Here is a 21842-nt window from a genome sequence, read left to right as displayed (position 1 = left end):
TAATTAAAGGCAGACGCAGCTGGGCGTGGAACGGATCCGGATATCCGAAAAATTCAGGGTACCCGGATCAGGATCCGTTGGATCCGTGAATTTAATCAGGATTCGGATTCGTGGTTTTCGGATATCCGGATTTCGGATATTCGTTTCGATATTCTATTACCCGTGGATATCCGGATCCGTAAAAATAATTAAAATAATATTTTTTTAAAAATATAATTTTTTAATATAATACATAAATGAAATATTTATAAATATATTTATATATGTCTATACTATTGTAAAAACTAAAATATCATATTATAAGATTAATCCATGTATAAATATTAATATATCAAATATATAATGAAACTTAAAAATTTAATGTGTTTTAAAAATACGGATCCAGATCTGGATATCCGAACTTAAAAATTAAGATATCCAGATTCGGTTTGGACGGATCCAAGATTTTACTATCCGGATTCGGATCCGGGCATCCCAGATATCCTATTTTCTAAACGGATCCGCCCCTGGTGTTTGCTTTCAAAAAAAAAAAACATACAACATATAAATGTTTTTCTTTTCAGCATGCAGTTCTTCAGGGGATAAATCTTCATTTGTGGAATATGTTTCCACATTCAATTGGACAGTTGGAAGTAGACATATTTTCTCCTTGTGTGGCAAATGTCCATATCTGCCACATATACTTGAAATCCAATATCTATGTATACTCAGCATCCACAAAAAAATATTATCTTGTTTGTCATCTAAGTCAATTTACTTTGGGAAAAGGTTTGTCAAGTTCTACTTCAATTTCACCCAAACAAATCGGATCAAGTTGAGGTTTATGGCAGGAGAGCTACTTCTCTACTCTATCTTCAATTTCTATACTATCTCTCTTCCTAATACTCTTTTTATTAGTTGTTTAATGGTGAGAGGCATTGAGAGAGACTCCCACTTATCTAATATTGAGTTTAGTAGAATTTTACTCTAATATATTGTTAAAACGAGAGTAGACCAAAGAATTTTCTTGATAATGAGTTTAGTAGATTTTTTAGACTATTATTTATGGAGTAACTAACTATCACGGTTATATCTAAAACAATTCTAAAGTCAACTCCCCGGAATGGTTATTAGGGGTAATATTTAAGTTTTCCAAAAGTTGGAACGTCCAAAAAATCATTCCCTTATATATAAGTTGAACGTGTTAGTTTAAAAACTCAAAAACCAAACAAGGCGTTATCTCTTGTAAGTTACCAATGGCTCAAAGATTACATCTTCTTCTCTCTATAATCTTCTTTCTTAATCTGATTCGCTTTTCAAGTCAACAAGGCATAAGTTTCGTCTACAATGGCTTTAACCAAGACAAAGGCTATATTCACCTTGACGCAGTGGCGGACCCAGCATTAGTTTTAAGGGGGTTCAATATATAACTTAAGAAAAAATTTAAATAAGAAATGGGGTCAAAGAGGGATCGAACCCGGATTTATGGAGTGTCAACAGGCGAATTTAACCATCAGAGCTACTTAATCTCCATGACATTTAAGCCTAAATATAATTTTCATAACATTTATGGGCTTGACGGCGTTGCAAGAATCCATAACACAGATGGACTTTTGCAGCTAACCGATGACACGACTCTTCAAATGGGTCATGCTTTCTTTAACCGTCCATTCGATTTCGGTTCTGATCAACCTCTCTCTTTCTCGACTCATTTCGTTTGCGCTCTGGTCCCTAAACCAGGAGCTGGTGATGGTGGGCATGGGACTGCCTTTGTTCTATCTTCTTCTATGGATCTCACTCAAGCAGACCCAACTCAATACTTAGGACTCTTAAACATGTCAAGTAACGGATATCAAATTTTAGCTGTCGAGCTCGACACCGTCAAAACGGCAGAGTTTGACGACATGGACAATAACCATGTCGGTATAGACGAAAACAGTCTCCATTCCGTTGTCTCGGCTTCAGCTTCTTATTACTCGGACAGAGAAGGGACGAACAAAAGCTTGACGCTCTTGAGTGGAGATCCTATACATGTGTGGATTGATTATGAAGGCACTCTACTCAACGTTACATTAGCTCCTTTAATAATAGATGAGAAGCCAAGTAAGCCTGTTTTATCAAGAAACATCAATCTCACATCAATCTTCCCAGCTCGAAAAGCTTTTGTCGGATTTTCTGCATCAACTGGAACATTGGTGAGTTATCAGTACATCTTAGGGTGGAGTTTCAGCACAAGTAGCAATTCATTAAAGAGCCTTGACGTCTCAAAACTTCCCACGGTCCCTCATCCCAAGATGATACCTAAGAAAACATCTCCTCCGCTTATTATTCTAATGGTTATACTTGCACTCATAGTGATGGCTGTTCTTGGAGGTGTGTGTGAGTACAGGATAAGGAAGTACGCTGAAGTGAAAGAGCCATGGGAAAAGCCGTACGGTCCACTTCGATATTCCTACAAAAGCTTGTATAAAGCAACAGGAGGGTTTAGCAAAGATGGTCGTCTTGGGAAAGGCGGTTTTGGAGAAGTCTATAAAGGAACTATGCCTCTTGGAGGAGATATAGCGGTGAAGAGACTATCACACGGCGCAGAGCAAGGGATGAAGCAGTTTGTTGCTGAAGTTGTGACAATGGGAAGTTTACAGCACAAGAACTTGGTTCCTCTTCTTGGGTATTGCAGGCGAAAAGGCGAGTTATTGCTGGTCTCCAAGTACATGGAAGGGGGTAGCGTTGATCAATACTTGTTTCAAGATGATAAACCACCTCTCTCGTGGTCTCAAAGACTCGCGATTTTGAGAGATATTGCAGCTGCGCTCTGTTACTTGCATACAGGAGCTAGTCAAGTTGTTTTACACCGAGATATCAAAGCTTCTAATGTCATGTTAAATGGAAATTTACAAGGGTTTTTAGGAGATTTTGGGATGGCTAGGTTTGATGACAACCTCTCTGCAACGGCAGCTGTTGGAACCATAGGTTACATGGCCCTCGAGCTGACATCAACAGGACCTTCCACTTGGACCGATGTGTACGCATTTGGGGCTTTCATGCTTGAAGTAGCATGTGGGAGGAGACCATTTGATCCCGAGATGCCGGTTGAGAAGCGACATTTGGTCAAGTGGGTTTGTGAATGTTGGAGAAAAGGTTCTCTAGTTGATGCTATGGATACAAGATTGAGAGGTAAATTCTCACTTGGAGAAGTCGAAACTGTTTTGAAACTCGGGTTGCTATGTACATGCATTGTACCAGATTCAAGACCAACAATGGAACACGTGGTGCAATTCATAAACAGACACCAAACACTGCCTGATTTCTCTCCAGATACTCCTGGAATTGGAGTTTCTACGCCGGTGTTGACGAGGATACATTCTTTGGCGATCACTTCCACTTCAGAGACCTCATCACCATCAGTTTCTTCTTCCTCTGCCAATAATTCCATGTTCATTTCTCACACAATCATATATGGTGATGGAAGATGAGATCTGACAAACTTTCTTCATATTCGTTGGAAGATGTACCTACCTCATACATATCTCATTTTCTAGTTACATATAGTTTTTGTCAATAAGGTCGTGTGTTTGATTGAATAAGGGATCATGTTGTAATAACTACTTAGTGTTCGTGTGAATATGAACAATGAAACTCTCCATTCCTAATCTATTTGTTTGTATTGTCGTAATTTTTCTTCTAGTTTTCTACGTTGTTATTTTAGTTGTGATTGTCATTTCTCACAGATACCTATATACAAAATTGAGAATTGCAATGGCTGATAAACAAATATTGCAACGACTAGCTAATGGTTGCAAGAATTAACACTCAAAGTTGTACTAGCTTATCACCAAAGACTACAATTACAAACGAGTACAATGGTTCGTGACCAAAAATTGCAACGATTCATCACTACAAGATCCCAATCACCAACATTTGCAAAGTTTCATTTAATCAGTTGCAGTTGTCCAACTAGACAATGGTAATAGTTTACTTAAACAGTTTCAAAGATTCACTTAAATTTCCAACAACCATTATCTATTTAAGTCTAATTAGAAATTCAATTAATAAATAGCACATATATCAAACTCATGCATAAATTTAAATGCGCATATATAAAATATTTGTTCTTGGTTTAAATTTTGTTAATACTTACCTATTAATAAATAAATTTATCTAAATAGACCATAAAATTTTATCTGAAACCCAAATCAACAAAACAAATCAGAAAAAATCAGACCAATACATGATATTATAAACCATAAAATATAATTGAAAAATCATAAATTAATTTTTTAAATATATAATATTATAAAATAATCAAGTCATCCAACAAAATGAATTACCCAGATATTTTAAAGATAATTTTTAAGATTCTTTTAAAATGTATATAAAATAGATACGAAAATGAAAGAAAAAAACATTAAAACCTATGAAATTTGAATGAATAGACATATCTTTACACAATTTTGTTAACCTCTTTAAAATCTATGAAATTTTTAGAATAAAAATACACTCTTTAGACGAAATGATAACTTCTTAGAAATGTATACAACTTTTAGAATAAAAATCCACATCATTAAAAAAGATATATCTTTAGATATTTTTGGATTACTATTAATAATATATTTAATGTTGTCGTCTCTAGTGATAAAAATCGGTGCTCGAAGATACACATATCTTGCTCTTATTGTCTTTAAATTACCACCTGATAACAAGCAAATTTAATACGATACAGATTTTTTTTTGCATCTCTATCTTGTGCTTAAGTGAAATTTTGGGGTTTGACCGACCAAAAAGACAACATGAGACCTAAAAGTTAAAATTATTAATATATTTAATTTCGTAAATATATAATATCATAAATTAATGAACTTACCAAACAAATAGTTGTATCAAAATATTTTTACATATTTTAAGATTATTTTAAAATGTATACAAAATAGATATGGAAATGCATGTGTTAAAGGATGAAATTTCTGATCGTTGTGAGTTTTTTGTGTTGTTATTTTGGACTAATAATTGTAAAGGTGACTGATATGCTCAAATTAACTATATTAGTTGCTCTATAATTTCAGAAATGCAGTGTGTTATTTAGGGATCAAATACACATAGCTTTTGGATCATTCAATAGATATCTATTTTGAATTAAATTAAACAAGTAAATAGTAAGCATTTGAAAAAAAAAATGTAAAAATTGTTATAGATGATAGATCCCAACAGTTCTATCAATCGAACAATTCATCCTTAACCATAGAAAACCTTAAATCTAACATGCAAATTACTGAAATCGATGAAACATAAATTAGTATATGAATAAACTGCATTAGTAAATCCAAAAGAGAAATAATGGAGTTCGAAATATTTATCTGCTGAGTTCTAGTTTGTCTCGTTTATCAACATTAATGATATCATAGTTAGAGATTATTAGAAAAACTTTATCAGTCAAAACCTCATAAAAATCAAAATTATTTAAGCATGAACATGTGGAAAAAAGATACTTAGACGATGATAGGTGTAGGAAGATTTCTTTTTATGGGTTTCTCAATGAAAACTGATTCTTGTTCTCTCTCCAACTTTTTTTTTCTTTTAAGTTTTTAGATACCATGAATAGAATGTTACAAAAAAAAAAAAGATACCATGAATAGAATTTTGTGGTGTAGATGCTCTTGGTGCTACATAAACTTATGGTTTCTAACTATACTTTATGACTGATATTACCATTCAAATAATTTACATAATAATATACGGTAGAACTTTTATAAATTAATATTCGATAAATTAATAAACATCACAAATTAATAAATTCTCAGTTAGATCAGTATAAAATATAATATAATTTAATAAAATAATAATATATTTAAGTAAATATATGATTTCCATAAAATCATAAATTTTTAATTACTAATTATTATATATATAATTTTATATAAACAGAAATGAAATATTGTATCGTTTACATTTTTCAATATAATTTTCATCTCTATTATTTATTTTCATTTTAACAGTTTGATGTTATTTGACCATATCTAAAACCTCATTTATTTTTATGTTATGCATTCAAGATACATAAATTATGTCAAAATAATTATCTCTAAATTTATAAACCTTAATCAATAATATATATCATGAAATAATATATTATTTTTTAAAATAAAAAATAAAATTTCAAATACATTTATTTAAAATAGAAATTTATACTACTACCTATAAATGAATAAAATACGAAAGCCTTATACCAACGAGAATTATACATAATGAAACATAAACAAATTAAAGCTAACAACTACATGTAAGAAACACTATTTAAACTTTAAGAAAAACAACATTGTTTAAACTTCAAAAGCAAACTTAATCATAATTTAATTTAAAATACAATTTTCAAAACATAAAACATTAATATTGACCAAATAAAAAATATATATTAGACCAAGTATTTGAGTTATTCATGTTATACATAAATATTTTAGATAGTGAATGATATCTTAGTGAATTTTTTGGATACATAATAAGGATTGAGATCAGGTTTGGTACAAATTCTTTTTAGGATTTTTAATTTTGAGGGTTTTCGAATATCAATTTGGGTTCAAGTTTGGTTCTGATAAAACCGATAACCCGAAATACCGTAAAACAAGATTTATTTGGTATTTATGTCGGGTTTCAATCATTTTTAACAATCGATTTTGGTTTGAATTTTTAGATTCGGTTTATTCGCCCGGCTTTTGCTAAATTGAAGCATTTTCAGATTTAGTCATCTAAATGTCTAATTCCAAGAGATTTTGGGTAGTCCCAAATGGTCTTTGGCTGACTAAATTAAACAATACTTTTTATTAAAATAATAATTATTAAATAAATACAAGTGGAAATCAAATAAAAAATTGAGAAATTGGTAAGAATGCACCCAAAAACCCATATAATTTGTCATATACCCTTGTTTCTTTTTAATATTTTTTATGACTATAATATCATTATCTCTATCTCTCTCTCTTTTCTCTTTTATGTGTTCTAATCTCTTTATCTCTCGTATAGATTCTTCAAATCATCTTCTAATTCAACACAAATCTTTATTTTTTTATTCTGATTCTTTTGACACCCATAATGTTAATCTTATTATCTCACCCCAATTCCAATGTTTCCAATTTCGACTCACAATCAACTTTTAGATAATATATTTGTTAGTAGGTATTTTATTACTTAGCTGCTATTATTTAGATTTTAATGGATTTTTAATCGATACATGAAGTGTTAGCTGTTACAAATAGATTTGGGGCTATTTGATAGATAACTAATTAATTGTTAATAGTTTCATTAACTGATATATGATTTGTTCATTTGTTTGATACATAGATTGTTAGATAATACTGAAATTATTAGCTGATATGTTAGTTGGTATGTAGATTGTTACCTGCTATGTAAATATTTAGCTGATAAATCTAAAGTTACTTGTTTTCGATAAAGCATGAGAGTATTATCGTCCGCACAGTGTCAAAAAGTTACTCCTCTTTGGATTATCCATAATTATGGGCATTAAGCTAATTTAGACCTTAATTGGATATATTCCACACATTCTCCCTAAAAAAATTTGATATTTGTCTTTATAGATTTATAGCCGTGAGTTATAGAGATCTATTGAGTACAATGAGAATTGTAAAAAAAAAATATTTGTAATGGTGCTCATTTTCAGAAATTCTATTATATTTATTTTAAAAAGAAAAATAATTAATAATTAATTTTTTGGTAAAATGTTACTAATAACTCGGTTTTTTTCACTTAACCCAGATATATTTCCGATTCACGTTTAACCCTGATATGACCGTTGGTTTGATCCAGATTTACGGAAAAATATAAAGCGATTTATAATGAGTGAAAAAGAACAAAATGAACTACCGCATTTGAGCCAAAGACAGAGTACTATTGACACCAAAAACAAAGCATTGAAGAACCATATTCGATGATGATCTGATTGTCGTGATGGCCTCATTTCAAACCACCGGGCGGAAGAGACCATCGCGAATATGATTACCATGATGATTGAGGGAAACAATTCGATTTCGAATTGTCTTCTCGGTTAGTTCTGTTGAGCCAGTCTTAGGCATAGCAAAGTGAAGTATTGGCTTTTGGATATTAAGGGTCATTGTTTACCCTAAATTGGGTCATGTCTTCTTTGATTAAGATTTCTTCCACACGTAGTAAATAAATCAGATTTTTATGGTAAGAGAGGGTGTCACACCAGTGGGTTGCCGCCGAACCAAGAATCTCGTATTATGAACAAGTCCATAAATGTGAAAGAATCTGGACTAAACAAAAAAAAGTCTCTGAACTTCGTTATTCATACAAAATAAGTTTTTGTTTTTTTTGACCAATAAAGTATGTATTTGTTCATTTCGAAGGAGCATATATGTAAAAATAGTTTATTTAATTACAAATCTATTAAAAGTAATAAGTCTCCCTTATATTTTAAGTATTTATATATTTGATCTGAAAACGTATGCTTCAATTTTATAAAAAAAAGTTTTTAGAAAATAAATAAATAAAATGGAATTCTAACAAGTATTTAGAAGTTATCAATGAATAACACAAGATTATATATAGAATTGTTCATAAAAATGTGCACAATGAACACTACTAAAAACGAGTATCGTAATAGACTCGCAGTATAAGAAATATCTAGATGATATTTTGACATGTAAGATATAATTTTCTAAGTCAACTCAAAGTGTGTGTGGTGCAAATACATTTCCACTTGAATTAATTGATGGATTATGTCGATACTATGACTCATGCAGCATGATGTCTTGTGTGTGACAAATTGAAATCTTTGGGTGATGCAAATCCAATCTACAGGTAAAAGCCCCCGAAACTTCATCACGTCATTTGATTTTGTTTTTTTTCTTAGAAATTAGCTGTCTGGATATGAATTTTCCACGCTAAACTACATAATTAAATTATATATATATATATATATATATATATATATATATACACTTTTTTGTCAACTGTGGAAAAAGAAAAAGAAACCAACTTTTAGCGCCAAAAAAAAAAAACTGTGCAAAAAGAACACAAATCCTAATTGACGAGACAAGCTCATGTAGTGTATATATGCATGATGCATAAGTTATATCATTTGGTTGGGTTTGGTCTATCGGTTAACATAAAATAGATTACACTTTTCATTTCGTTCCGCTAGCTGGTTTATCAGTATGCATAAACTTCGCGTATATATCACGGTCTAAAACTAGTTTTTAGTTCGGTTCTAGCTCCAGTAATTCTTCAAACTTGGTTTTCTTAACCTAGATGTAATATATGTCTAGCAGTCATCAATGTACACATAATCGTCTATAATGTATGTTCATGGCAAGACATTGTTTCTTTTTCTTCTCAAAAGCAAGACATTGTTACACAGCAACGTCATGCAACGTCAGGAGGGTAAATAATGTATTATATTTACTTGACTTTTTTTTGAGAAAGGGCTTTACTTTTATAAACTAAATGGCCTCTAAGGCAATTGTTTTGGGTTTGAACCCAATACAGAAAGATAGTAACCAAAAAGGATCTATGGGCCTAGCCCTAATCGAATTGCAATTGAACCGAAAATGAAGAGGTAGTTAGTGACGGAGAAAAACAGAGAGTCACACCGAGAGAAGATCATCGATCAAACCAAAGCTGGAGCATTGTGGAGGAGAGTCGGGGGTTTTCGTCTCGGAAGCCTGAGATGCGGTTTCTGATGAGCAAGTCGGCTTGCCTCTCGAGAGACGCAGTTGACCGAAACTGCTGCCGATGGAGACGGTTGTTGCGTTCAGTCCAGAGGAGGTATATGGAGGCTTTCCATGCGATGAGGATGAGTAATCGATGGAATTTTGGGAGGGAGGATCCCTGTAGGCTGCACAGACCAGTATCCCAATTCCTAGAAGGCGTCCAGTTTGCTTTTCTTGCCAGACCCGACCATAGATTCCACGAGTAGGAACATTCAAAAAACATGTGGTTTCTTGATTCTGAAGCGCTAGTACATAGAATACAAGCTGGGTCTGTTGGGATCCCCCAGTTTTGCATCCTGTCTTTCGTGGGGCAGCGATTCAAAGTAATGAGCCAGGCGAGAAAGTTATGTCTAGGTATACCTCTGGATGACCAGATAGAAGCATGCCAAGGGACCTTTTGTTGATGGGGTCTGATCTCATTATAAACCTGACCTGTTGAGAAAGTTGATAGCGGCGAGCCAAGGGGAGACCAAGTGTATTCATCATTCACTTCTGAGAGGGTGATAGTAGAGAGGTGAATGTGGAGGTTGAGTTGGGCTTCTGATCGAGGTTGAGGAAGAAGCCACCTACCTTGCTGGAAGAGATCATGGAGGGTGGCAGATGCTCTTATACCGAGGCTAGTAGTAGGCGCCAAACCAAAGTATTGTCGCAGGTTGCCATAGGGACTCCAATTATCTGACCAGAACCGACAATTCTTTCCACTGCCAGGTACAATTTTGATCCAATTATAGACATAATCTCTTACCCTTAGAATCTTTTTGGTGGATGAGGAATGAGTTTGCTTTTCTCTTAGTGTCCACAGGTTACTCAAATCACCTGAGAGAACATTTTGAATGAACCAGGCCACCCAGATGGAACCCGCTCTGAAGAAGAGTAGCCACAACAGCTTGACGGAGCAAGCTTTGTTCCACCACACCAAGTTCCTGATCCCAAGCCCTCCTTCATCTTTTGACAGTGTGACCGTTTCCCAAGATACTCTTGCAGAGTGAGAGCCTTCCGATGATCCTTTCCAAAGGTAAGCCCCACACAGAGAATTTATGATTTCTATGCACTTCTTAGGGATTGTGAATGTTGAGCACCAGAAATTCGCTATTCCTGCTATCACTGTATTGATCAGTAATAACCTTCCTGCAAAAGACAGTGTTTTTGCAGTCCAGCTATTAATTTTGTTCTTGACCTGTTGAATAAGGGGGTCGCAGTTAGCTAATGACAGTTTCCTTGTGCAGAGAGGGACGCCCAGGTAGCGAACCGGCAACATCCCTCTAGAAAGCCCACACTCCTCTTCAATGTGATCGATTTCAGCCTGGTGGACACCGCTTGTGAAGAAGCATGTTTTGGTAATGCTTACCGTTAGCCCTGATGCCTGCTTGAAAGCTTCTAGGACTTCAAGCACATTCTTAACAGACTGGAGAGAGCCGTCGCAAAAGATAAGCAGGTCGTCGGCAAAGCACAGGTGCGTTAGTTTTGTGTCTTTACAAGCATGGTGATAGCCAAATTTACCTTCTTCAGCAGCTTTATCTAGCATAAGTGATAGACAATTCATTGCGATGACGAATAGGTATGGCGATAAAGGATCTCCCTGCCTGAGTCCTCTATTGCTTTTGAAGTAGCCTTGAACTGTCCCGTTGAAGCCAATCATAAAGCTAGGAGTAGAGATACACACTTGGATCCACTGGATAAGAGTTTGCGGTAACCCCATTCCCTGAAGGCAGTTGAAAATGAATCTCCAGTTGACTGTATCAAATGCTTGACTTCATTGGCCCTTTGGCTTCATTGGCCCTATATTTACTTGACTTCATACGCTTATTAACTAAGGCATTCATATATTACATATGTACACATTAGAATAATAGATCCTTTTAAGAAGCATGGTGAACTTTCATTGGCCCTTTGGCTTTTCAATATTCCAAAAAAAAATAAGTTTCTCAAAGGCCATAATCTTGACCTAGCTCGTATAGTATTATAGTTAGTACGTAACATGATAGCAAACTATCTGTAGGTCAACATCCAACTTACCTTGCTCATATGTTAAACCATGGAAAAATGCAACAAGATATTTAATTACTCTCATTTTATATTCAAAAGTGCAGATAGTAGTCTATGCATACAGTCTTTGATATGAATATATATTGGAACTTCCATTTAGTTCTTAAAGTTTATATTCACGTAATCACGATAGAGATTTCTATTAGCTTGGGACCAAATACACAATTACACGTAATAATTCTTAGCCATCACTAATAATAATTCTCAGCCAACTTTAGTAAGATATTGCTAAGCTTCTTAGAGCATGAACATCAATGAACCTCCATTTGAAGTTCCATTTGAAGTTCAAGTTTCTAAGTTTTTATTATTAAAAACATTTTTTTTTGTTTGATTTAAAAAAAAAAAATCAGATTAATTGTGGACCACCATATGTTGTGGAGTCCACAAAACAGTGATGAACTCACCACAAAAAAGTTCGCTGCAAAGAATTTAGAAGGACCAAGTTCATGAAAAAAGAATTATTTTAATTTTTTTTTTTTGACAAACTTACCCCATGAACCTCTCACGTACCTTTGATGTACATGCTCTTATCTCTTATCTCGTCGATCCAACAGATAATTATAAAATAAGATTCAAATATATATCTTCTGCAGTGAGATAAGACAAACTGTATATTTAAATATTTTGAGTCTTACCTTTTCAAACAATCAATTAATGAGTCTTGACCTTTTCAAACAATCAGTTAATGTCGACATTTTTTATTTTTTATTTTTTTATTTTTTTTTTCCATCTAGGTCAAAAAAAATGTTACTATCTAGGTCGACTGATTTAAAGATGATTTATAAAATATATATATAAATGTGATTTCATAGTAAAGGTTACTAGAGTAATTTTATCGCTCAGATGATACATATGATGCAAGTAAATTTGATCATGAATTAATCTTCATAAGACGGTTCAGATGATGCAGTTAGACGTAAATTTTCATAAGACAGATAGTATTGTCGGTTGTAAATCGTCTATGTAATCTTTTTCATATGTAATGTTTTAATAAATCAGCGTTATAAAAAAAACTTTATCGCTCAGAATCTCAAAAAAAATTCAAAATCAAAACATTATTATTTTAGTAATATAATTAAAAATTTAATTTAAACTCATAATTAAATTACTTAGCTGTGAACATGTCGAAATAAATATATTTAGATGGCGATGTGGGTAGGGAGGGTTTTATGGGTTTCTCAGTGAAAACCATTCTTGTTCTCTCCCCCCCCCCCCCCCCCCCCCCTTTTTGTTTTTTTAGTGTTTAGATACCTATTTAGAATTTGGCAGTGGAAATGCTTACAAACGCTTTTTGGTTCTATATAATGAATGATGCTCTTATCATTCAAATAATTTAAATAAGAGCATCTTCAATGGTAAAAATTTTTTTTTCAAAATATAAAGATATTCAAATTTTTTTTGAAGCATGTTCTCCAATGGTTTGCTTCATTTTTTTCGTTAAAAAAGAATATTCCAAATATATTCTTTTTTTGTTTTATCATTATTTATCAAAAACATCTTTTACTTTTGCTAGTATACTAATTTTACCCAAATATTTTATTTTAACAATATTTCACCACAATTGCTAATTAATATTAAATAAAAATTATCATATAATATTATTAGTACACATCTCCAATGGTATCACTTGTTATTAACACCTTGGAAAAAGGAAATAAAAACTATTGGAGAAATTAGAGAAAACAAGCGCACAAATATAGCAACATTTGGAGATTCAAAACAAGAATTATGCTTTGAAAAAGTTTAGAGAAGAGAACAAAATTTTATTTCATGATTTGAACTCCATATAAGATCCTAACGTTAGTGCATACATTCAATATGAGCACAATCGAATTTTAGTAGAAATGAGTGAACAATAACAAGCTCAACAGCATTCTGAAACAGCCACTTCATTTGGACAATATTTTAACAATCTTAGTGGATATGGAAATGATTTACCAGATTATTAAGTGTTAGTTTATGATGTGCTAAGTTTTTTTTTTATTTAGATTGATGTTTATTAAGTCTTTCAACTTTTATATTATTTATGTAATTGTGTTTCATCTAAATATTAGTAAAAAAAACATTTTTCTAGTATATTTAATATTTTAAATTGATTGAATAAAAATAATAATAAAAACTTTAAAAGTATGTTGGTAATATTAGCTCTTACAGTTTATTTAAGTAAAAACTAAGAACAAGTTAAAGTTGAGGGATCAATATGTAATTAAAAAAACTGTATCTTCAAAAAATGAAACACCAATGGAACAAAAAATGAAGCAAAAGGTAAAAAATGAAGCACCATAGATGCTCTAATAATATATAGTATAAATTTTATAAACTAATATTCGATAAATTAATAAATTTTTCAAATTTCAAGTTGGATCAATATAAAATATGAAATAATTAAAATAATAATAATATGTTAATGAACCATACATTTTTATAAAAATAATAATTGTAAAACAAAAATAAATGATTCATTTGTTAATTATTACCTATGTAAGAATATAAATTATGTTATATTTATAGCTTTATACGTTCATGATTTATTTTCATAACATCTCTGTTTGTATATACTGATCCATTATTTATCATTTTATTGTTAGTTTATATTTATTTTAATTAGATTAACCTAACTTTAACCGAGCAAACATCGCTTTTGGTTTTGTGTGTATAAATCGAAAAAGGGTTGAATGGGTACGACAAAGGCTTTCATTCAAAGAAACAGAGACCAAAACACACACAAAAAGAGAGAAGGCGAATTAAAGACAAAGATAATGTTAACATCAAGGGCATGGATCATCGCTTCAGGTTTGGTCGGAGCTATATCACTGATGCTCCGATCGGTGTTGAACTTCTCCTTCACCGGATTTCATTTCTCTCTCCCTACTTTAAACCCCCTCTTCATCATCATCAACGGAATCATCTTCGCTCTCGCAGCCTCCTCTTCTCTCTTCGGCCATGGATCTGACTCTTCGGCCACGGAGCATAACCACGATCATGATACATATCATCACTATGAACATGATGACCATAACCATAACCATAGCCAGAACCATGACCATGACCGTTCTTGGAATAACTCATCATCCGACTTTTCGTTTGATCAATACAACAATAAGGTTCATGAGGTAAAAAAGTTCCCGGTGAAGTCAGAGAAGTCAGAGAGTGGAGGATCTTCTAGTAATCGTAGACCGGTTTCATCTCCGGAAATTCAATTTCCGTCAAAGGCGCCGGAGAAACCTACTGGACCCCGACGTCCACCTGTCCCTTTAAAGACTTTTCCACAAGGTATGTATTATATGTCCCTAACTATATGTTACACTTGTTACTTTACGGTTTTCGTTTAGGAAAACATGATTAGTTAAAAGTACCAATTGTTAACTTATAATTTTACAAAAACTAAATTTGGTAAATTATTAGAATATTTAATTTTGCAGTCAAAAATTTAAATAGTTAAAATGATGTAGAATTTCTATTTAAAACCATTAATAACTTTAATAAACTACAAAAAAATTATCTGCATGGATGTAAATGGATTATGTCAGATGACAAGTCGGGTGATGAGAGCGAGACCATGGATGAGATGTGGAAGAGAGTCAAAGCCGAAAAACAACCACCGAAATCTAACACGGTTCAAGGCCACGTCATTTCAAGAAACGGCTCAAGAATGTCCACATCGTCGTGTCCATCCCCGTCGCGAGCGAGGAGGCCTCCTTCATCGTCCTCGGGGTCGGGAAAGAAGTTGATGGATAGAATTCCGTCGTGGGTGAATTTGAAAAAGGAGTTGTCAATGGGAAGAGATGAGCTAAACTCACGAGTCGAAGCTTTCATTAGAAAATTCAACGATGAGATGAAATTGCAAAGGTTGGAATCTTTAAGACGTTACAAACTTTTCCGTCGTCGGAGCGAGGAAGAGTAAAAATAATGGAAGGAGCTACCAAAAACGACAGTGCATTTTCATACTGTTTTCCTTTTTGGTAAGCTTTGTTTCATCCACACTCCATCCGGTTTTAGTTTGTATAATCTACTCAAATAAAAAATGTTCAAGTTAATATGCAACATTCGACGACGTTGTAATCATTGTCTAGAAGTTTAGATGTGCATGTATATGTCTTGGCTTTAGATTTGCGTTTGGTAGTGTAAGAAAATGTGTTTTCTTTATTAATTAATTAATTATGTAAAAAAATTGGTATAAAACATGTAAAATCGTGTGCCACATTCATTCTGATTTTACTTGCTCTTTTTTTGTGTAAAGTGAATATGTGTGATTATGTATCTCAATCTATAATCACATTTGAAGTCAACATGGATGATCTCAAATATGTTGATCTTTTTTTTTGGCTCTGTGATCACTTCTTTGAAGTAAATATATAAAACAATATAAAACAACGAATATTAATAGTTAGCGTCAAACCATTATACTTTATCAAAAGATTGTAAAGTGTTGACTGTTGAGGATATTGAAAATATAAATCTTCTCAATCTTTTGGAAATTCTTGGAATTTTCTATCAAACTCATTATAATATCTAGCTTAGCTTCTCTGCTCTCTTGCAAAACCCAATCTTAAGTTTTACCTGAATATATATATATCTAGATTCAACCAAATTTGTGAAACAAATGTCTTCTGAGTTTTGTCTCAAGTAAGTGTTATAGACCAACCACACAAACATGATTGAGTGGTACAGGTGGTTTGAAAAGGTACTAAACACTTTGAATTCGAAACTTATCATCTTAGATATATCCGTTTGTCTGGCCAGAAAACATAAATCTCTAATTCATCACGAATAATCAAATCTGTTTGTTGATGGTAGTGAACAATTCCCCCCAAAAATTAGTTGGTTAGGATTCCCCAACCAAATACCCCGAGTTATCAAAAAATGTATAGACCTATTCTCATGTTTCATCTAGTGCTGTAAAGCGAATTAATTCCGTAATGCCAACTCCACTACATATTGAAGGATTTTTCATTCAAAAATCTGACTTAATAATTTACAAAAATTTTATATTTATATATTTTTAACACTGTGTATCGTTGAGCCACAAGGACACAAAGTTTCAAAATATTACAAAAAACAAAGAGCATAAGGTCATACCATTAGATGTGTCATAATATATAACGGATATAAAATGCCAAAGAGGTTATCCAAATAAAAAAAATAACAAACGCAATATACTTACAACAAAGACAATAGTTTGATTTTCTTTTAATCATTCGGACCTAAAAACTCGAGCCCACGAATCCGGTAAAAACCGCTAATGCGGATGGTCTAATGCTTCCGCATAAATCAAGGATTGTAATTTTACACCATCTGTGATAGAAACTCGTTGTGAGAACACTAGACAACTTATGAAATTGATGCTTTCTCATTTGTCATGAGCTCGAACTCTCCAAACTTTTTGGTTCTTTTTTTTATCTACACTATCTACTTAAAAAAAGAATTTAGTTCTTAGAGATCTGTCTCCAAAAGACCAATCCAACCAATTATGACCGTCGCAACAAAGAAGATCGATCAGTAAAGCGGGACTACTGAAAAGCCTAATTCCAATAAATAGCAAAGACCTTACTCCAAGAAAAACCAGAAATAGATAATAATACCCTCGCTTCAGAAGGAGCCAGCAACTCCCAAAAGTTACTATACCACATAAAACGAAGAAAATCTAAACCGGATCAACTTCTTTGCACCAGGCTTGAAGTTCTCAAATATACCTCAAAATATCCAAAATATACCTAATTTACACAAAATATTTCAAGTGCTTCGGGTACTAATCAACCCTCGGATAGGATCCGAACTCGAACAGGGGGATCCACAGGTCTAGAAAAATATGTATTTTACCATGGATCGAAACCCAAATAGCACCTATATTTCGGTTTGGTTTTCCGAGTCTGGTAAATATTTAAGCCTAAAAGAGAGTTATATAAAATCTTGTATACAAAATCTTAAATAAACCAATTGGTAAATTGTATAATTTTAAGCAATTTTTTCTTTAATATAATATGACTTTTTAACATGATATTACAAAACAATTTAAAATACTAATTTAGAAATTTTGTTTAAAATCCAAAGAAAAATCCACGCTTTTTATGCGCGGATTAAAATCTAGTTATAACTTATATTTTTTTTACCTTGCCGGATCCATTGCTAATATTGATTAAGTAAAATATTATATAAATAACATTTTTAATAAAGTTATATAAATATTTAAAATTTTATATTTTATTTTATTAAGAAGACTTTTTTAATTTGCTATCGGCGAATATCCGAAACCAAATTAAGTCAAACCAAAATCTAGAAAACAAACCAGTTTGAATTAGTCACCGGTCTGATATTTACTCTATTATATACTTTTTTGTAGTTTGAAATTAGTTTGGGGTCTTCTTCCTCTTCCTGGTTCATTTTCTCGGATCAGAAAGTCTCTCAGGTCAGAAGATTTGTTATCTCTCTCTTTCTTTCAAAGTCGTATTAATTACGAATCTTCTTCGTCTCCCCTGTAGTTTCCAGATAATTTCCATCAATTATTGTTTGTTTCCTCTAATTAACTTGAATTTTAGGGGTTTTAAGTTTCTCTTAAAAATTGGCCCAGTTTGATTCGTGTAAAGGTCTCCTCACTAAATCAGATTAAATTTTGATTGCGGTTCTAGAGAGATTTAGTTAGCTTAGTAAATTAATTAGCTTTTTTTCATTGATATAGAAAGGAAGAAAGTTCTTGTATTATGATGATGATGGAGGCCAAGTTATGGAACGACAAGAGAGAAAGAGAGATGTACGACAACTTCGCAGAGCTCTTTGCAATCATCAAAGCAACAGAGAAGCTCGAGAGAGCTTACATCAGAGACTTAATCTCTCCTTCAGAGTACGAATCCGAATGCAACAAACTCATCCTCCACTTCAAGACGCTCTCCGCTTCCCTCAGAGACACGGTCCCAAGCATCCAACGATTCGCAGACACATACAAAATGGACTGTCCATCCGCTCTCTACCGCCTCGTGACATCCGGTGTTCCCGCCACCGTGGAACACCGAGCCACCGTGGCGGCATCCACCTCCAATTCTGCCTCCATTGTCGCTGAGTGTGTGCAGAACTTCATCACGGCGATGGATTCTTTGAAACTAAACATGGTTGCTGTCGACCAGGTCTATCCTCTCTTGTCTGATCTATCTGCTTCTCTCAACAAACTGAGTATTCTGCCGCCGGATTTCGAAGGGAAGACGAAGATGAAAGAATGGCTTTCGAGGTTGGCGAAGATGGGTGCAGCTGATGAGCTTACGGAACAGCAGTCGAGGCAACTTCACTTTGATCTTGAGTCTTCTTACAACTCTTTCATGGCAGCTTTGCCTAAAGGTGGTAGCTGAAAAACCAATGTAGGTTTTGGAGTCGAATGTGCTTGTGTATAAAGTATTGTACGATGTGTTGGTTATATGAGAGTTTATTAATAATACCAATTACAAGTACAATGAACCAAGCTGCATCGGATGTTCTTGCACACTTTTATTGGCATGCAGAGATACGTTCAAATACCAAATACGAGACATCAAGTATTGCTAGAAAAACCTCCCTTATTCCTTTCATACTATTTTTTAAGAAACTAAGGTTTCTCTATTCTGTACACTGACTGAAGTTACCATGTCTGGAAGGTATTATGCCTTTTGTAATAGGTTAACACGTTTTCTCATTTCAAAACAAATAAAATTATGCGGTTCTACGGGTGGTATTGTCAAGCTTCTTGACACATTTTCTTTAGTGCAGGTTTGTTATGATGTATGGGTTTCAGGAGCTGTGGTCTTCTATTCTTTTATCTATCATGCTTTGTCAGTTTTTTTCTTTACAATTGTTCTAATATTTCTCGAGCAACCGTCAAGCACTAGAAATAGAATCCTCTGGAGTCTGAACGATACATGTTTTGAAACATGTGAAATGGTCCAAAAGTTCCCTTTGTTCGTCTCTAATATTTTCTGCCTGGAGTTGTAGCCAGCGGTGAATGGAGGAGAATTCTTAAATTATGATGGGATCCAAGTTTTCGTATATACAACGTAACATCTTCGTTTACTTTTCACATGTCAAATATAGTTGGTACAGCGTAACATCTTTGTTTATTTTTATTTCATTCTTAATCAATAATCAAATGAATTTCAACTACATTTTTGTTATATGCATGTTAAGCATTGTAATAAACTAATACATAATATAATAACATGTTATGTGGAAGCACCGTGACCTAATAGTTAAGGTTTAAATGACTATATACCAGGTACGGAGATCGATTTCTTATGAAAATGTAATTTCTTACAGATTATAGAATGCAAGTTGTTTGGAAGTTCGAATATGTTATAGGGAGAGCTGTTCATTATGGTCGTGTGGTGCATAGAGAGTATTTCCATCAAAGTTGTCGTATAAACAAGATCGTACGCCAATCCAAGTGTTATGGAAAAAGCTACATTGTGGAATTGATTGTAGTGTTATGGAAAAAGCTACATTGTGGAATTGATTGTTCGTGAAAGTGTTCATCATGTCCGCATATGTTGATAGTTGATCATCATATCATATGTAATATAATAAATTTCTGATGTAATTCATGCTTTGACCGGAGTTAAAAAAAACTAATATTATATATCACTGACACTTTGGTCCCCTTTTTTGTTTTGCAATTATTTAGTGAGATCTGCTGATTCAATATTTTTTTTAAAAAGCTAATATGCGGTCTATTTCACATGCATCTATAAGATAAGAAATTATAGATGTGATAGTGCCGATCCAGACATCAATAATCATGCTCGATTTCTTCAAATATTGCAAGCTGTTTGAGATATATATGTTTTAAGATAATCGCGCGAGCATAATGTGGGAGATTATAATATATCAAAATCATATAATTCGCGGACTATAAGACATTCATGTGAGCAGAGCAATTACAACAAAAAGAAAAAGAGAAATATCTATCTACGGAAACAATCTAGATCAAGCTAATATCAATGGCCATATCTCACGCCTTGCAGCCTTTGCTGCTTCTCCTTCTGTCACTTTTTTTCTTACCAGCTGCTTTGGGTGCCTTCGTCAATTTTACGAACTGCGGGCTATCGAACATTGACCGTGGCATCAATGCCACTAGTGTTAGGATCAATCCATACCCGCTTGGTATTGGCGAGAATGCAACCTTTACGATAACCGCTAATTCAAGTAAGCAATTCTCCTTTTTTTTTTTCTGATTCTTTTCTGGCAAGTCAGACTTTTCTAATATTTAGAATCTTTGGTGTGAGCAGCCATTAACATAACAGCGGGAAATATAGAGTTAGATACATATACGTCCACTACTGTGCCATTGGTTCTTCATAGAGTGCGAAAAACATACTCCCTCTGTAATGTGACGGCATGTCCTGTTACAGCTGGCCTTATTGTGTTTAATTTTCCTATCGTTATACCCAGGAATAATAGAGTTGTAAGTTTTTTTTACACTAACACTTGTTCGAGACGAGACCCATAATCTATGCATTTCAAACCCTTTGATGATATGATTTTCTGATGACCCTTCTGCAGACAAACCAGAGTGAATATTTTGCTATAATAAGGATGTACGAGAATATTATATACCAGACTATGTGCTTCGCCTTCACATATCCGACCCGTAAACCGTAACTGGACTTAATCTTATGCTGTATCCTTTGTTTCAAGACTTTTTAACGTCTCTCTCGTTATTCCTTGTATTATGTAATATTCCTTTCTTACCGATTATGTATCGTTCAACAATAAATAAGGGTTGTGTATACACACATACACCCTTGACCCCATGTCCATGTTATGTATTTGGTTTGCACCTTTTATTTTAAAGAAGTTACTTTTGTGACGCCATTTCTCTATCTTAAGCTGTAAACTAACAGAAAACTGCATACACTCTAAGATGCTACTCAATCAAACATTTAATTAAAAATTTGATTTTCAACTCATGTTAAATTTCAATTCTCTTAGATCAGTTTTTTGGATTGACCGCAAACCCTAATTTTGGGACTTACCTGATCATCTTTTGTAGGAGAAAACGTAAGACCCACCCCGAAATACCACTAGTAATGATTCAAATTCCAATTTGGTCTCGCTTAATTGCCT

The 21842-nt window shown here is 33.3% G+C and overlaps 3 protein-coding genes across 3 annotated transcripts; all 3 read left to right on the top strand.

The window, feature by feature from the left end:
• The first annotated feature begins 1382 nt into the window (after positions 1–1382).
• On the top strand, positions 1383–8992 carry LOC103839785 (putative L-type lectin-domain containing receptor kinase I.1). Its single transcript, XM_033280498.1, has one exon. The coding sequence runs from the start codon at positions 1434–1436 to the stop codon at positions 3450–3452; it is 2019 nt and encodes a 672-aa protein (XP_033136389.1). The 5' UTR covers positions 1383–1433; the 3' UTR covers positions 3453–8992.
• A 4103-nt stretch (positions 8993–13095) lies between these two features.
• On the top strand, positions 13096–15975 carry LOC103839784. The gene is made up of 2 exons (XM_009116271.3): positions 13096–15035; positions 15293–15975. The coding sequence occupies exons 1-2, from the start codon at positions 14438–14440 to the stop codon at positions 15664–15666; spliced, it is 972 nt and encodes a 323-aa protein (XP_009114519.2). The 5' UTR covers positions 13096–14437; the 3' UTR covers positions 15667–15975.
• A 307-nt stretch (positions 15976–16282) lies between these two features.
• On the top strand, positions 16283–19205 carry LOC103839783 (vacuolar protein sorting-associated protein 28 homolog 2). Its single transcript, XM_009116270.2, has 2 exons — positions 16283–18168; positions 18439–19205. Exon 2 carries the CDS (start codon positions 18461–18463, stop codon positions 19097–19099), a length of 639 nt encoding a protein of 212 aa, XP_009114518.1. The 5' UTR covers positions 16283–18168; positions 18439–18460; the 3' UTR covers positions 19100–19205.
• The last annotated feature ends 2637 nt before the right edge of the window (positions 19206–21842 follow it).

The sequence above is a fragment of the Brassica rapa genome, chromosome A09 (assembly GCF_000309985.2).
Source record: "Brassica rapa cultivar Chiifu-401-42 chromosome A09, CAAS_Brap_v3.01, whole genome shotgun sequence".
Lineage (NCBI taxonomy): Eukaryota > Viridiplantae > Streptophyta > Magnoliopsida > Brassicales > Brassicaceae > Brassica > Brassica rapa.
Note: the sequence above shows the minus strand (reverse complement) of the source record. Positions and strands in the feature narration are given on the sequence as shown.

What these genes read in the sequence shown, in the direction of transcription:
- LOC103839785 (XM_033280498.1), top strand. Translation starts at nt 1,434, where the DNA reads ATGGGGTCAAAGAGGGATCGAACCCGGATTTATGGAGTGTCAACAGGC.
- LOC103839784 (XM_009116271.3), top strand. Translation starts at nt 14,438, where the DNA reads ATGGGTACGACAAAGGCTTTCATTCAAAGAAACAGAGACCAAAACACA. An exon ending in TTTAAAGACTTTTCCACAAG is followed by an intron (nt 15,036 to 15,292) that starts GTATGTATTATA and finishes GGATTATGTCAG; the next exon opens with ATGACAAGTCGGGTGATGAG.
- LOC103839783 (XM_009116270.2), top strand. Translation starts at nt 18,461, where the DNA reads ATGATGATGATGGAGGCCAAGTTATGGAACGACAAGAGAGAAAGAGAG.